We start from the raw sequence: 17,389 nt of genomic DNA, 5'->3' as shown, positions 1-17,389 counted from the left end.
TTCTGCAGACTCCCTGCTTCCTCAGCATAACTTGGGCACAAAGCCATCAATTTTATGATCCAAATCATTGACATATAATGTGAAAAGAAGCTGTCCCAATACCAACCCCTGTGGAACACCACTAGTCACCAGTAGCCAACAAGAATAGGCTTACTTTATTCCCACTCTTTGCCACTTGCCAGTTAGCCAACCTTCTTTCCTGCAAGAATATTTATTGTAATACTATGGGTTTTTGCTTAATATATGGCACTTTGTCAAAGGCCTTCTGAAATTCCAAGTAAATAACATGAACAGATTCTCCTTTGTCTATCCTGTCTGTTATTTCCTCAAAGAATTCTAACAGATTTGCCAGGCAAAATTTCCCCTTAAAAAAACATGCTGACTTTGTCATATACCCCGAAACCTCATCCTTAATAATGAACTCCAACATCTTCGCAACCATTGAAGCCAAGCTAAGTGGCTTATAATTTCCTTCCTTCTGCCTCTTTCCTTCCTAAAGAATGGAGTGACATTTGCAATTTTCCAGTCCTCTGGAACCATTCCAGAATCCAGTGATTCTTGAAAGGTTATTATTAATGCCTCCACAATCTCTTCAGCTACCTCTTTCCCTGCCATGTAGTCTATCTGGTCCATATAACTTGTCTACCTTCAGACTTTTTAGCTTCCCAAGCACCTTCTCCTTGGTAATAACAACTACACTCACTTCTTTGTCCTCATTGCTACCTCTCCAGTGTAATTTTCCAGCGGTCTGATCGGTCTGATATCCACTCTTACCTCTTTTTTTATATACCTGAAAAAAACACGCGGTATCCTTTTTTATAATATTGGAAACCTTACCTTTCTATTTCATCTTTTCTCTCTTTATGGCTTTTTTAGTTGCCTTCTTTGGTTTCTAAAAACCTCCCATTCCTAACTCTTCCCACTAATTTTTTCCTTCCCTTTTGCTTTTATGCTGCCCTTGACTTCTCTTTCAGCCGCAGTTGCCTCATCCTCCCTTTAGAATACATCTTCATCTTTGGGATGTATCTATACTGCATCTTCCAGATTGCCTCCAGAAACACCAGCCATTGCTGTTCTGCCATCGTCCACAAGACCATAAGACACAGGAGCAGAACTAGGCCATTCGGCCCATCGAGTCTGCTCCACCACTCAATCATGGCTGATCCAATTCTTCCAGTAATCCCAACTCCCCTGCCTTCTCTCCCTACCCTTTGATGCCCTGGCAAATCAAGAACCTATCTATCTCTGCCTTAAATTTTTGCCAGCTCCTCTTTCATATCGCTCTAATTCCCTTTAATCCACTCTAATACTAATACATCTGACTTTATCTTCTCTTTCTCAAACTGCATGGTGAATTCTATCATATCATGATCACTGACCCCAAAGGGTTACTTTACATTAAGCTTCCAAATCAAATCTGGTTCATTACACAACACCCAATCCAAAATGTCCTTTCCACTTATTCTGCCCTCGCTCAAGACTTTTCGCCATTTTCTTAAGCTAGACAGATATATAACTACAGTCCTGGCACAGCTACAGTTGAAGGCAGCTTTATTATTCACCAGCACATTACAGTATGCAAGGTGCCAGTGTAAAAGGCAGTACTTCTTGGCGCTCTAACAAAAGGACTTAACATCCCCGGTGGACTCAACCACAAGCTGCTCTAAAAAGCTGTCTCATAGGCATTCTACGAATTCTCTTTCTAAGAATCCAGCACCAACCCAATTTTCCCAGTCCACTTGCACATTGAAATCCCTTATGTTTATCATAACATTTGCCTTATTACATGCCTTTTCTTTCTCCCATTGAAATTTATATTCCACATCCTGCCTCTCCCATCAGCAGCCCTATCACTCCGGATCCCATCCCACTGCCAATATATTTAAACCCTCCCCGACAGCTCCAGCAAACCTGCCCACAAGAATATTGGACCCTCTTGAGTTCAAGTGTAACTGTGTTTTGTACAGATCATACCTGAATTGATTGAGTTGGTCTAGCAGTGGAGTCATGCATCAGCAGTGTAAACAGCAGTGGGTTCTTTAGTCAGTGGTCTGTGTGCAGGAATTAGTGTTACAGGTAAGTGGTCAGAGTATATGAAGCCTAAAGGTCTATCCACAACTTAAAAAAGACAACTAAAATGAGCAAATTCAGTCATATCCAAGAAAATGCTTGAAATCTTCTTGCAAAAGTTTTTTGTCCTGGATTATCTATTTGTATTAGCCACTGATAAATATTTCAATGACAGACTGAACTTTTTTGTAGATTCTTCGAAGCTGACTTGCTCATAAGTGTTATCTGTATCCAGTTAGGGCCTTAAGCGACAAATAACATTATTCACTTTATGAGTTGGAAACTTAATTCTGAGGATATCACCTTCCCGTTCACTGACATATGGTTTTGATATTGCCCTTGGGTCTAAACTGCAGGATCTTTCCTCAGTCTCCTCAGCACAATCTCTGTGTGCAAAGTTGACTTCCAGCTTGCATAATGTTGGAACTTGGGAGGCTGCCAAAGTCCCTGATGACTACATGTGCAAGAAGTGTGTTCAGCTGCAGCTCCTGACAGACTGTGTGATGGCCCTGAAGCAGTACATGGATTTGTGTTGGAGGATTTGCTATGCTGAGGATGTTGTGGATAACACATTTAAGAAGTTGGTCATATCACAGTTTAAAGGTGTAGAAAAAAAATAGGGAAAGGATGACAGGCAGAGCAGCAGCAGCAGGAAGGTAGTGTAAGAGATTCCTGTGGTTATCTCCCTCCAGAACAAATATTCTACTTTGCATTCTGTTGGGGGACTGTCACAAAAAACTGTGGGTCAATTGTTTAAGAAAAATAACAAGATGGCTTGAGTTGCAAAACCAGACTGAGGTGCTTTTAATTACCTCAAAGCAAGACAAAAACCAGAAAAAGCAATATATATAGCCACCCTCAGACTAAACACAAAAGAAAACTCAACTCAAAGCCTTGGTAACCTGAGGCATATAACTGCTAAGCCCCTCCCCCTAGACCAACCAAAAGCTAATTAACTCAATTATCCAATTAAAGATGGTATCCTCCACCATCAGCACACCTGTGCAGGTTGCTGCTGTCTCGATATGAGACGGCTCCATGCAGCAGCTCTGTTTCAGACCCAGTGATTATTACAGCTGGGGATGAGTGTTTTACCGAGTGCGCCATCTGCTGTCCATAGTCAGTGACGGGCCTTCGTCACAGGGATATAGCTTATCAGGGGAAGGCAACAGTAGGCAGGATCATGGCACAGTGAGTGTTTCTGCTGCACGGTAGGGCAGAAAGAAAGTGGCAGAGCTATCTTGATAGAATATTCCATAGTAAGAAGAATAGACAGTGGCCGCATATGAGACTCTCAGTTGGTATGTTTCCTCTTTGGTGCAAGGGTCAGGGACATCTCAAGGCATCTACAGGGCACTCAGGAAGGCGAGGATGTACAGCTAGTAGTTGTAGTGCATGTTGGTACCAATTATATTGGGAAAAAAAGTGAAATGAGGTTTCACAAGCTGAATTTAAGGAGCTAGGAGATAAATTAAAACATAATAACCTCAGGGTTACTACCTGTTTCATGTGCTAGTCAGAGTAGGAAAAAGCAGCATAGTCAGGATGAATTGGCTTGAGCCAGTGGTACAGGAGGGAGGGTTTCAGATTTCTGATGCACTGGAACCAGTTTTGTTGATGTGGGACCTGTACAAACTGGACAGTCTACATCTGGGTAGGATTGGGATCAATAGGGAGATTATTTGTTAATGCTTAAAGGGTGTTGGAAAAGGTAGTATGGCAGGAGAGTCTATGCAGAATGACAGAAGGAAGCAATGCAGAGACCAAATTGAAAGTTAGCAAAGTAAGTGTGGAGTACTGAAAAGGCAAATGCAAAGGACACAAAGATTACTAGATTCTAAAAGAACAATTAAGAGTAGGAAACTTTATCTGAATGCCTGTACGATTCAGAATAAGATCAGTGAACTAGTGGCATAAATCAGTACAAAGAAGTAGGATTTAGTGACCATTACAGAGAAGTGGTTTCAGCATTGAGATAATTTGGAATTAAATATTCAAGGGTATCAGGTATTATGGAAGGAGAGGTAGGAAAGTAAGGGATTTGTCCAGTGCTATTAATTAAGAGTATGATCAGAGCTATAGAGAGAGAGACTATATAAAATGGAAAGAGCTCTGTGTTGAGTCTATTTGAACAAAGATTAGAAATAGTAAGGGGGAAAATATACTGGTGGGAGTTGTCTGTAGGCTATGGAATAATTGCATCACAGTGGCTCAGTCAATAAAACAAGTAATATCTGATACATGTAGGAGTGGAACACCAGTTGTCATGGGGGACTTCAACTTGCACACAGAGTAGACAAATCAAGTTGGTCGAGGACTTCATACAATATCTGTGACAGCTTTTTTGAACAGCATGTAAGCAAACTGTTCTCTTACTGGTACTATGCAATAAGACAAATAAAATTAAAGTTATAGTAGTCGTGTTTGTGATAATTTATCAAAATTCTCTGGTCTCTGGGCAGGTCCCAGCAGATTGGTAGATAGTGAATATCATGCCACTGTTGTAAAAAAAATGGGTGAAAATAGGCCATTTAACTTAATGTATGTGGTTGGGAAAATTCTTGAAGCTATCAACAATGAAGAAGTAGTGAGACATCTGGATAAAAGTACAAAGGTAGTTTCATCAGGCAGATACATCATGTATTCAGGAAAGACATGTCCTGTTTGACAAATGTACTAAAGTTTTTTGATGATATAATGGAACAGGTGTATGTTGTATACTTGGATTTCCTGAAGGTGTTTGACAAGGGGCTACATAAAAGTCTTATTAATAAGATAAGGATGAATGAAGTTGGGGGTGATGTGGTAGCATGGATAGAGGATTAGTTAACCAACAGAAGGTAGAGAGTTGGGATAAACGGATGTTCCTCTCGTTGACAGTCGGTGGGGCTGGTGCTGGTTCCATGACTGTTCATGATATACTGTAGATTAACAACATAGAAGAGGGGACCAAGTGTGGCTAATCTAAGTTTGCTGATGACACTAAATTGAGTAGAAAAGCAAATTATGCAGAGAGATATAGATAGGATGGGTAAGGTTAGGCAAATGGAGTTCAACATTGGTAAACATGAGGTTATCCACTTTGGAAGGAAAAATAAAGGCTAAGATTATTAATTAAATGGTGGAAGATTACAACATGCTATTGTGCAGAGGGAATTGGGAGTGCTTATGTTTGCATTGCAAAAGGTTAATGAAAGGTCTCAGCCCAAAATGTCCACTGTTTATTCACTTCCATTGATGGTGCCTGACCTGCTGAGTTCCTCCTGCATTTTGTGTGCGTTGCTCTGGATTTCAAGTATCTGCAGAATCTCTTGTGTTTATTGAAGACAGTTTACTCTCAACCAATAGTAGTGGCTCGTGCAACAATATATCTAAAGTTATATCATGTGATATATTTAAATTTTAAATATGCTCTCACACTTATGTAAGATTCTCCTCCCTCATAACTCCTCATATATTCAATCTCAGGATTTCCACATCTGCAGATTTTCTCGTGTTAATCTGTTAATTGTCCTTGAATTGTGCTTGCTAAATTAATTTCACCCCTCTGGACTAACAGTCCTGCCTTTGAAGTGTTGAAGTCAGATGGAATTTATCTTCTCCTTGAATTCACTGTAGTTAATTTAATGACCATAAGCAGCTGCTGTTAGCATCAGGAGAAGGTATAATTTGAAAAGAAAATTAAATGCCTATTCAGCCTGTCTCATACCACTCAATATAATGGAAGTGCAGTTGGAAGAGAGTGGCTGATCCCCTCTCACTGGCTGTATTTTTGAAAAGGCTGCCCTGCTCCATTTTGTAAGCTTCCTAATTATACTGCTTTATTTGGGCTTCCCAAGAAAAGCTCCAAGGAGCTTTGATGGGATTCTCATTTAGAAGCATGCAGTCATAATACTATGGATGGTAGCTTCGCGCCATTGGCTTCTCAGCCAGATGCGCCATGTTAGTACATTTACAGCAATACTTATTACCAAACCAATGTGTTTTCCATTACAAGCCCAACAAACTTAACTGTTTCTAGTTTCAAGATTACTACCTCTCACTGTCATGCTTTCTATATCTCTGTCCACTCTTTTCAAAATCAATCCTCACCCTCCTGTAATTTCTCCCTCATTTCCATTCTGATGTCCAATTTCCTTTGGAGACACAAGAAGCTATTAATACTGGAGCCTGGAGCAAAAACTGAAGTGAACCCAAAACATCAACAATGCCTTTACCTCCAGTGATGCCGCTTGACCCACTGAGTCCTTCCAGCCTTTATATTTTGCTCTGACTTTTCTTTTGATTGGCTGTAACCTGTTGGGCAGGCTTTCTCACATAGATACAAAACTCTCAGAGTAAAGCTTTAAGATGTATAAGGACACTTCACTTCACTGCCTTATGAACTTTCTTTTAAATATCAGAGATTTTGACTCTTTTGTCACGCTATTGCACTTCCCATCCTTGTCTCTTCCATCTGGCTTTGTCTGTTTGCATCTCTCTGCAGGTATTGTCAGCTGTGGCTTCATTGTAATAAGTGTGGATCACTCGATAAAATATTAGAAGTGAGGCTGATGATCAGTAAATGTGACATAAATTGAAAAACCTGAACCTATGTAACATGGATCTATGTCTGGTTTTCAAAGTAATAAAGAAGATTGCATTTATAAAGCTCATCTCGATGAATAGCAATTGCAGTCCTGAGGAGTTTCAGGCATGTGGCTATATTCGTCACAGCCGAAATGTTAGATCAAATTTTGCAGTAAAAATAATGGTAAAGCTTTAAACACACAATAAAGAACAAATCAGACATCAATATCTAGCAACTGCAGTCAAACTGTTGAAACAGGAATCAGGAAGGTGACCGTAGCTGATTTGCTGTGCTTCTTTATTTGTTTTAATCTGATGGAATCTCACTGGGATACTCATCTTTTTAAAAAAAGAAGTGTTTTGAAAATATATATTCTATATTAATGCTAAAATTCAATATTTAACTCAAGTATATATTCATTTTTAAGCCTTAAATTCTTAATGTATTTTTAGAAAACTAAAGTATTTTATATTGTATCATTTATCTTTTTCACGATTTCATCCTTCATTCTCTTCTTGTTTTGCTTTCCATAAATGATCTGACATTGACTTTAATGTTCCATTTTTTTCTATCAGTTCAGACTAGATGCTTCATTGCGTATTGTTAAGGCTGAGGATAATATCACTCAAATGGCCTCTTCTAGCATGTGGCATTGTTTTAGGTTATTAATCTTTTTAGGCTCCAACACAATGCAAAAAGAAAATCCTTGGGCATGGGCAAGTCTAATGAATGGGTCCACCATTTTTTCATTGCTGATGGCAAAATTTTGCCTAAAAATTATCAAAATGGAATAATTATGAAGAAACGCATGTGAATTGTTCGTTGCAACTGAAGTATTTTGTCAAATTACCTTCTAAGTAATTAGAATCAGAATCAGTTTTAATATCACCGGCATATCGTGAAATTTGTTAACTCAGCAGCAGCAGAACAATGCAATACATGACAATATAGAAAAAAATAAATAAGTAAATCAACTGCAGTAAATATATATATATATATATATATATATATAAAATAGATTAAAAAACAGAAATAATAAGTAAGATAGTGTTCAAGGGCACAATGTCCATTAAGGAATTTGATGGCAGAGGGGACGAAACTGTTCCTGAATCGCTGAGTGTGTGTCTTTAGGCTTCTGTCCCTCCTTCCTGATGGTAGCAATGAGAAGAGGGCATGTTCTAGGCGATGGGGGTCCTTAATGATGGATGCCACCTTTCTGAGGCACTGCTCCTTGAAGATATCTTGGATACGACGTAGGCTGGTAAACATGATGGAGCTGACTAACTTTACAACTTTCTGTAGCCTCTTTTGATCCTGTGCAATAGCTCCCCCATACCAGAGAGTGATACAGCCTGTCAGAATGTTCTCTCTGGTACATCTGTAGAAGTTTTTGAGTGTCTTAGGTGACAAACCAAATTTCCTCAAACTCCTAACAAAATATAGCTTCTGTTTTGCCTTCTTTATAGCTACGTCAATATGTTGGGACCAGGTTAGATCCTCAGAGATCTTGACACCCAGGAACTTGAAATTGCTCACTCTCTCCTCTTCTGATCCATCTTTGAGGATTGGTTCATGATCCCTTGCACTACCCTTTCTGAAGTCCACAATCAGTTCTTTGGTCTTACTGATGTTGAGTGCAAGGTTGTTGCTGTGACACCACTCATTAAGCTGATAATTCTCACTCCTGTATGCCCTCTTGTCTCCATCTGATATTCTGCCAACAATGGTTGCATCATCAGCAAATTTATAGATGGCATTTGAGCTGTGCCTAGCCAACAGTCATTGGTATAGAGAGAGTAGAGCAGTGCACTAAGCACACATCCCTGAGGTACACCACTGTTGATTGTCAGTGAGGTGGAGAATTTATTTCCGATTCACCCAGATGTGGTCATCTGGATAGGAAGTCGAGAATCCAGTTGCAGCAGGAGGTACAGAGGCCCAGGTTCAGTAGTTTTTCGTTCAGAACTGTAAGGAGGATGGTGTTGAACACTGAGCTGTAATCAATAAAAAATATCCGGGCGTAGGTCTTTGGTTCGGCCACACTTGAAGTATTGTGTCCAGTTCTGGTCACCTCACTACAGGAAGGATGTGGAAGCATTGGAAAGGGTACAGAGGAGATTTACCAGGATGCTGCCTGATTTAGAGAGTATGGATTATGATCAGAGATTAAGGGAGCTCGGGCTTTACTCTTTGGAGAGAAGGAGGATGAGAGGAGACATGATAGAGGTGTACAAGATATTAAGAGGAATAGAGTGGATAGCCAGCGCCTCTTCCCCAGGGCACCACTGCTCAATACAAGAGGACATGGCTTTAAGGTAAGGGGTGGGAAGTTCAAGGGGGATATTAGAGGAAGGTTTTTTACTCAGAGAGTGGTTGGTGCGTGGAATGCACTGCCTGAGTCAATGGTGGAGGTAGATACACTAGTGAAATTTAAGAGACTACTGAACAGGTATATGGAGGAATTTAAGGTTGGAGGATATATGGGAGGCAGGGTTTGAGGGTCGGCACAACATTGTGGGCCAAAGGGCCTGTACTGTGCCCTACTATTCTATGTGCTCTGTTCTATTAAACAGGTGTTGTAAGGCCATGTGGAGAGACATTGAAATTGCATCTGCTGTCGCCCTTTTGTAGCAATAGGCAAATTGCAGTGGGTCCAGATCCTTGGTGAGGCAGGAGTTGATTCTAGCCATGACCACCCTCTCAAAGCATTTTGTCACAACAGATGTGAGTGCTACTGGATGATAGTCATTAAGGCAGCTCACACTGCTCTTCTTGGGCACTGGTATAAACACTGCCCTTTTGAAGCAGGTGGGAACTTCCAACCATAGCAATGAGAGGTTGAAAATGTCTTTGAATACACCTGCCAGTTGGTTGGCACAAATTTTCAGAGCCTTACGAAGTACTCCATCAGGACCTGGCACCTTGTGATGGTTCACCCTCCTAAGACAGCCTGACATTGGCCTCTGAGACAAAGATTACAGGGTCACCAGATGCAGCAGGAATCTTCACAGCTGTAGTTATATTCTCCCTTTCGAAACGGGCATAAAAGGTGTTGAGGTCGTCTGGTAGAGAAACATTGCTGCCATTCATTCTGTTGTGTTTCGCTTTGTAGGAAGTAATGACGTACATCTGATGTTGCCTCCAACCTCGCTCGGAATTGTTTCTTTGCTCTTAAAATGGCCCTTTGCAAGTTATACCTGATTTTCCTGTACAGGCCTGTGGGGGCCAGAATTAAATGCCACAGATCTAGCCCTCAGCAGACGACGAACCCCCTGGTTCATCCATGGCTTTTGGTTTGGAAATGTACAGCAAGTTTTTATAGGCACACTCTCATCCGCACAGGTTTTAATGAAGTCAGTGACAGCTGTGGTGTACTCATCCAGACTCGAAGATGATTCCCTGAATACAGTCCAGTCCACCAATTTAAAGCAGTCCTTTAAGCACTCCTGTGCTTCCCTAGTCCATTCCTGAAATAAATGCTAATAATATGCTGTGATAGTTTCTATAGTTATTTGATAGTGATAGTTTTAAGTTCAAGGCACATATACAGTATAGTACATATAAGATAGTAGTAAACATGCAGTCACGTGAAAATACATACATCCCAAATTCCTAAGTGACATGTCATTTCGGACATGTCCTGTAAATTGATGGTGCATGGGTGTTGTTGGCAAGAACAAGCATTCTCAACAGTCTGCACACACACACACACACACACACACACACACACACACACACACACACACACACAATTTAGCTTGTCTTCCACTAAGCAAAAAAACTGGGGAGCAGCACCAAGGGGAGAGGCCAGCCCCAATCTAGCATATGGATGTGGAGCCACACCACCACCGGCATCTCCCTTCCTGGACTACTGAAACAGGCAAGCCTGCAGCATGAGGCCCACTTCTCACTACAACTGAGGGCACACGGTTCCCCGCCATCGTTCTCACCAATAAACCACTGAACTGGACGTGCAGTATTCCACATTACCAATGTCCAACAGGGTCTTGCAATCACAAGATACACATTTAAGACACTCACATGCTGTTAGGCTGCACACCACCTTTGTGCACCGATTCCAATGCCTTTCTGTAGCAGGCGGTAACACAGTCTGCACCGAGTCCAACTCCTCCACCAGCAACTCATTGATGGGGTAGTCCCATGTCACTTTTAGTTCTTAATGTCCAGCATTATCTTGCAATTGTAAAACAAAATTTTTTAAAAAGGCAAAAACACTTTGGTTGGCCTTGGAGATGCCATCACGTCCAAGCACACTATCATCTTAATGATTGGGCAGAGCAATAAGTTTTGAACTTGTTTTGACTCTGCAGTGGTTGTGACATTGTCTATTATTACAATGCCTTCCACAATGTTTACTTAGTACTGATATGACTATTGAATTATCTGCAAATACATTTTTCGACAAACTACCTGCAGTTTTCAATATGCTAAATACTTTCTTTCTCTCTGTTTCAGGGGCAGATGTTATCAACTTCGATGGCTACAGTCTATTGTCCTACAGGTTTAAAAACAAGAAAATGAAAACCTTAAAAGATATCATTTCCCTGAAGTTTAAAACATCTGAGAATGAAGGTATTATATTCCATGGAGAAGGACAACAAGGGGATTACATTACACTTGAAATAAAGAAAGCAAAGCTGATTCTTCGTGTGAATCTAGGTAATCTATATTTCATCAAAATTGTCAGACAATAGTTAACACGATTATAGAAAGTCATTGGCATCTGTTCCTATGAGCAAGTATGTACAACAAATCTTGATTAGACATTGGTCCAAAATTATCAGTTTTGCTGATGAAAGCGTTAGTGTTTGTTACCATTATTGTGGCAGCAACTTGTCATCTGCAGAGGTACAGTTAAGTGCAGAAATGTGGAACTTGCTTTGAGTTATACCCTGTTCCAGCAATGAGCGAGCTATTGTAGTCTTCACAAATGCCATCAACACAGAATCAATGATTAGTGATGTACTAACATTCTTCTGTGCCATTCTCATTGTAAGATCATTGAAAATATCAACACTTGCTGATTGAGAAGCTGCCAAGTTTTTCCATGTTTTGTGTTCTATCGCTGAGCAGCAGTGAACCATCTGATTGGCCTATCAGAGTTCTCCTTGGGAACTAGTTGACTTGATCAGCATTTCTAATCAGCCTATTGTTCATGATTGTACTTAATTTTAAAAAAAGTCATATGTAACAAAGAACACCAGACCCATTACAAGGGCAATTAAGGATGGGCATTAAATGTTGGCCTTGTCAATGAAAACTGCATCCTATATATGAATATAATAAAATCTCTCACGAGTAGAAACTTGAAGATGAATCTTGGTTGCATAAAGGGTAATGGTTTATGCTTATGGACTGAGGCCTTACTTTGCCAGTCCAAAAGCTTTTAGTTCTCTCAAGTCTAAGTGTGTTTCTAATAGTAAGCTAAATAATCAGATGTATCTGTGTAGTTCCTTTAAAAAGGCATTTTGAAGATTGGAGGGTCTTCTTGTAAATAGTACGCTCAGACCTCTGGATGAAATCGGTTTTCTCTCTGAACATTTTATTTATACTGTATTCCTCATAAAACTGACTAATTGAGTATTTGATGAGAGTTCAGAATTTAAGATCAGCTATGAAATTTCAGAACTATAAGTAAGAGCACAGAAGGCAATAGTTTATCACAATATCAATTAAGCTCTTCTGATTTTGTTGAAAACCACTAACGACTTGGTTTTCAAAAATGTGTGTGTGCATATACACACACAATACAGGAAGGCTGAATTATAACTTTGAACAAATCATTTATTTTCTTACATTTTGCAGCCCATATTTTAGAATATCTTACCTTTATGCAGAATGTGGAAAGGACAAATGTGATTTGTATAAAATGTTGAAAAGCAGTAATTACAATGTGTGAGCACGTGGCCAAGTGGTTAAGGCATTGGTCTAGCTTCCTGAAGGTCATGAGTTCGAGCCCCAGCCGAGGGAACGTGTTGTGTCCTTGAGCAAGGCACTTAATCACACATTGCTCTGCGACAACACTGGTGCCAAGCTGTGTGGGTCCTAATGCCCTTCCCTTGGACAACAAGGAGAGGAGAGGGGAGACTTGCTGCATGGGCAAGTGATGGTCTTCCATACAACCTTGCCCAGGCCTGCACCCTGGAGAGTGAAGACTTCCCAGGCGCAGATCCATGATTGTCAAGGTCTACTTTATCAGCAACATCATAAAAAAGCCAATAAAATTATAAACTACACTGTTGCTGTCTTAAATTTATGCCTTGCTGTTTGACTTTTTGATTTAGAAATGTTCCGGCAATAAGTATTAAAAAGGAGTAGTCAGTCAAATTGATTGAGCTTAAGCCATGCATAGAAGTATTGTAACACCATATTGCTAAACATTTAATGACTTTAGTACAGCCCCTTTAGACTGTAGAGTGTATATTGTGCACGAATTTACATCCATAGAGTAAGTTTAACTGACTGCTAAAATCCTTGTACTATAAGGCACAATTTAAAATTAATTTTAATTCATCCTTGAAAATCGTGGATGAGAAAAAAGTCAGCATATTTTGAGGAGAACATCAATTACAAACTGATTTTTAGATAGAAATATTGAATTCACAAAATTAGAAATTAACTTGTCTGTTCTTTATCGTTATCAATGAAAAATATAAGCTTTATTTTCCATGTTTAAATAATTTGTAATATAGACCCTTTTAAATGAGTACATATAGTCAACCTTAACAGACAAAACAAAGCTTGCACATTTCTTTACGGTATGTGAAAAAATAATAAAATTCTGGTGGTTTGTCACAATCAAATACAACGTCAGCACTCATGGCAAGAGGACTAGAACATAAAAGCAAGAATGTAATGTTGAGGATTTATAAAGTATTGTTCAAACAACATTTGGAGTATAGAGAGCAGTTTTGGGTTCCTTTTCTAAGAAAGGATATACTGGCATAGGAAAGGGTCCAGATGAGGTTTATAAGGATGATCTGGGAATGAAACGGTTAATGTATGAGGAGCATTTAATACTCTGGGCCTGTATTCACTGGTGTTTAGAAGAATGAGGGGAGATCCCATTGAAACCTATTGAAAATTTAAAGGCCTGGATAGAGTTGATGTTGAGAGGATGTTTTCAATGGTTGGGGAGTCTAGTGCCAGAGGGCAGACTTCAGAATACAATACTCCCTTTAGAAGTCAAGTCAAGTCAAGTCGCTTTTTATTGTCATTCCGACCATAACTGCTGGTACAGTACACAGTAAAAACGAGACAACGTTTTTCAGGGCCATGGTACTACATGAAACAATACAAAAACTACACTGAACTACATAAAAACAACACAAAAACTACACTGGACTACAGGCCCACCCAGGACTGCATAAAGTGCACAAAATAGTGCAGGAATTACAATAAATAATAAACAAGACAGTGGACACAGTAGAGGGCAGTAGTTTGGTGTCAGTCCAGGCTCAGGGTATTGAGGAGTCTGATGGCTTGGGGCAAGAAACTGTTACATAGTCTGGTCGTGAGAGCCCGAATGCTTAGGTGCCTTTTGCCTTTTGCCGGATGGCAGGAGGGAGAAGAGTTTGTATGAGGGGTCCGTGGGGTCCTTCATAATGCTGTTTGCTTTACGGATGCAGCGTGTGGGAAGAGACTGCAATGATCTTCTCGGCTGACCTCACTATCGGCTGCGGTGTCTTACGATCCGAGATGGTGCAATTTCTGAACCAGGCAGTGATGCAGCTGCTCAGGATGCTCTCAATACAACCTCTGCAGAATGTGGTGAGGATGGGGGGTGGGTGGGAGATGGACTTTTCTCAGCCTTCGCAGAAAGTAGAGTCACTGCTGGGTTTTCTTTGCTATGGAGCTGGTGTTGAGGGACCAGGTGAGATTCTCTGCCAGGTGAACACCAAGAAATTTGGTGCTTTAATGATCTCTACAGAGGAGTCGTCGATGTTCAGCGAAGAGTGGTCGCTCCGTGTCCTCCTGAAGTCAACAACCATCTCTTTTGTTTTGTTCTCATTCAGAGACAGGTTGTTGGCTCTGCACCAGTCCGTTAGCCGCTGCACCTCCTCTCTGTATGCTGACTCATTGTTCTTGCTGATGAGACCCACCACAGTCGTGTCATCGGTGAATTTAATGATGTGGTTCGAGCTGTGTGTTGCAGCACAGTGAACAGCAGTGGACTGAGCACACAGCCCTGGGGGGCCCCCATGCTCAGTGTGATGCTGTTGGAGATGCTGCTCCCGATCCGGACTGACTGAGGTCTCCCAGTCAGGAAGTCTAGGATCCAGTTGCAGAGTGAGGTGTTCAGGCCCAGTAGGCTCAGCTTTCCAATCAGTTTCTGAGGAATGATTGTGTTGAATGAACAGCATTTGAACGTACGTGTCTTTTTTGTCCAGGTGGGTTAGGGCCAGGTGGAGGGTGATGGCAATGGCATCGTCTGTTGAATGGTTGGGACTGTACACGAACTGCAGGGGCTCCAGTGAGGGGGGCAGCAGGGTCTTTATGTGCCTCATGCCGAGCCTCTCGAAACACTTCATGATGATGGATGTGAGTGCAACGGGACGGTAGTCGTTGAGGCAGGACACTGAAGACTTCTTCAGCACGGGGAGATGGTGGCGGCCTTGAAGCATGTAGGAACAATGGCGCTGCTCAGGGGGATGTTGAAGATGTCAATGAGAATCTCAGCTAGCTGGTCTGCACATCCTCTAAGCACTCTGCCAGGAATATTGTCTGGTCCAGCAGTCTTCCGTGCATTGACCCTGCACAGGGTTCTCCTCACATCAGCCACAGTAAGACACAGCATCTGGTCATTTGGAGGAAGGGTGGTCTTCCTCGCCGCCACATCATTTTCCACCTCAAAATGAGCGTAGAAGTTGTTCAATGCATCTGGGAGGGAGGCATCACCAGCACAGGCAGATGGTGTTGTCTTGTAGTTGGTGATGTCCTGAATACCCTTCCACATGCGCCGCATGTCTCCGCTGTCCTGGAAGTGGCTGTGGATTCGCTGGGCGTGTGCACGCTTTGCCTCTCTGATGGCCCGGGACAGTTTGGCCCTCGCTGTTGTTAGGGCTGCCTTGTCGTCTGCTCTGAAGGCGGAGTCTCAGGTCCTCATCAGCGCACACACCTCCGCGGTCATCCACGGCTTCTGGTTAGCGTGTGTAGTGATGGTCTTGGCCATAGTGACATCATCAATTCACTTGCTGATGTAGCTGGTCACTGATGCCATGTACTCCTCTAAATTGGTAAGGTCGCCATCGGTTGCAGCCTCCCTGAACATGTGCCAGTCAGTGTGCTCAATGCAGTCTTGAAGAGCAGAGATGGCTCCTGCTGGCCAGGTTTTCACCTGCTTCTGAACTGGTCTAGAGCGCCTGATGAGTGGTCGGTATGCTGGGATTAGCATAACAGAGATGTGGTCTGAGTAAACGAGGTGGGGGCAGGGCTCCGCCTGGTACGCATTGGGAATGTTTGTGTAAATATGTATTCTCCCCTCTCGTTGCAAATTCCACATTCTGATGGAATCTGGGGAGCACTGACTTAAGGTTCGCGTGGTTAAAATCTCCAGTGACAATAAACAGTCCATCAGGCTGTGCGTTCTGCAGTTCGCTAATAGCCCCATACAGTTCACAGAACGCTTCCTTAGCATTAGCACTGGGGGGAATGTAGACACCAACTATAAGGACAGAGATGATGAGGAACTTCTTTAACCAGAGGCTAGTGAACCTGAGAAATTCATTGCCATGGATGGACGTAGAGGCCAAGTCATTGGATATATTTAAAGGAGAGGTTGATAGATTCTTGATTAGTAAGGGTGTCAAAGGTTACAGGGAGAATGGGATTGAGAGGGATAATAAGTCAGCCCTGATGGAATGGCCAATCTGACTCGATAGTTCGAATGGCCCAATTCTGCTCTTATGCTTTGTGGTCTTATGAAATGATAGATGACAATGATTCTGGACCAGCCTCAGATTACTGAATGACTGGCACCTCTCACTTCTCAGCATCACAGAAATATTTTCTTTGTGTCCCCAATACTCTCTTGATCATTTATTTTCTACACTGCCTTTAAGTCACTTACTACATTTAATGTGATTCTGAATCATATTAATATTTTGCCTGCTCTCCTTTATTTACAAATTAAATCTGTTTAGAAGGTGGACCAATTTAGTCCCTTCATCTGCTAAGGTGTCAATTCTCTTCTGATCTGAAAGACCATGGGGTGAACAATGGACAAACAAGTCTTCATCAGTTTGGAGATTACTTTAAAACAATAACTTAAACCCAGCATAGTATTTCAGTGATAAATGCTGTCCTGTCAAAGAGCTTTTAAATTAAACTTAAAACCATCTCTGATGCCTCACTCCCCTTTCTCAATCTCTCTGTCTCCATCTGTGGAGACAGACTGTCTACAGATATATTTTATAAACCTACTGACTTTCACAGCTAACTTGACTATATGTCTTCATACCCTGTCACTTGTAAAAATGTCATTCCTTTTTCTCAGTTCCTCCATCTCCATTGCATCTGTTCTCTGGATGAGGCTTTCCTTTCAGGAATATCTAGGACGTCCTCTTTCAGAGAACAGACTTTACCTTGCTCTACCATTGATGCTGCCCTCACCCATATCTCCTCCATTTCTGGATATCTGCCCTCGTCCTATCTTTCTGCTCCTACAAAAGGAATAAAGTTCTTTTTGTTCTCACCCACCACCTCACCAGCCTTCACATATAGCACATC

General features: G+C 41.4%; 1 protein-coding gene across 2 annotated transcripts in view; it reads left to right on the top strand.

Moving 5' to 3' along the window:
* cntnap2a (contactin associated protein 2a) overlaps positions 1 to 17,389 on the top strand; it is a 1,898,214-nt gene that overhangs the window by 841,668 nt on the left and 1,039,157 nt on the right. For both annotated transcript variants that reach the window (XM_063044005.1, XM_063044006.1), the window contains exon 5: positions 11,117 to 11,320. In XM_063044005.1, the coding sequence (XP_062900075.1) occupies positions 11,117 to 11,320 (204 nt within the window). The remainder of the gene's footprint in view (positions 1 to 11,116; positions 11,321 to 17,389) is intronic.

The sequence above is a fragment of the Mobula hypostoma genome, chromosome 3 (genome assembly GCF_963921235.1).
Source record: "Mobula hypostoma chromosome 3, sMobHyp1.1, whole genome shotgun sequence".
Taxonomy (NCBI): Eukaryota; Metazoa; Chordata; class Chondrichthyes; order Myliobatiformes; family Myliobatidae; genus Mobula; species Mobula hypostoma.
This window is presented reverse-complemented; position numbering and strand designations above follow the sequence as displayed.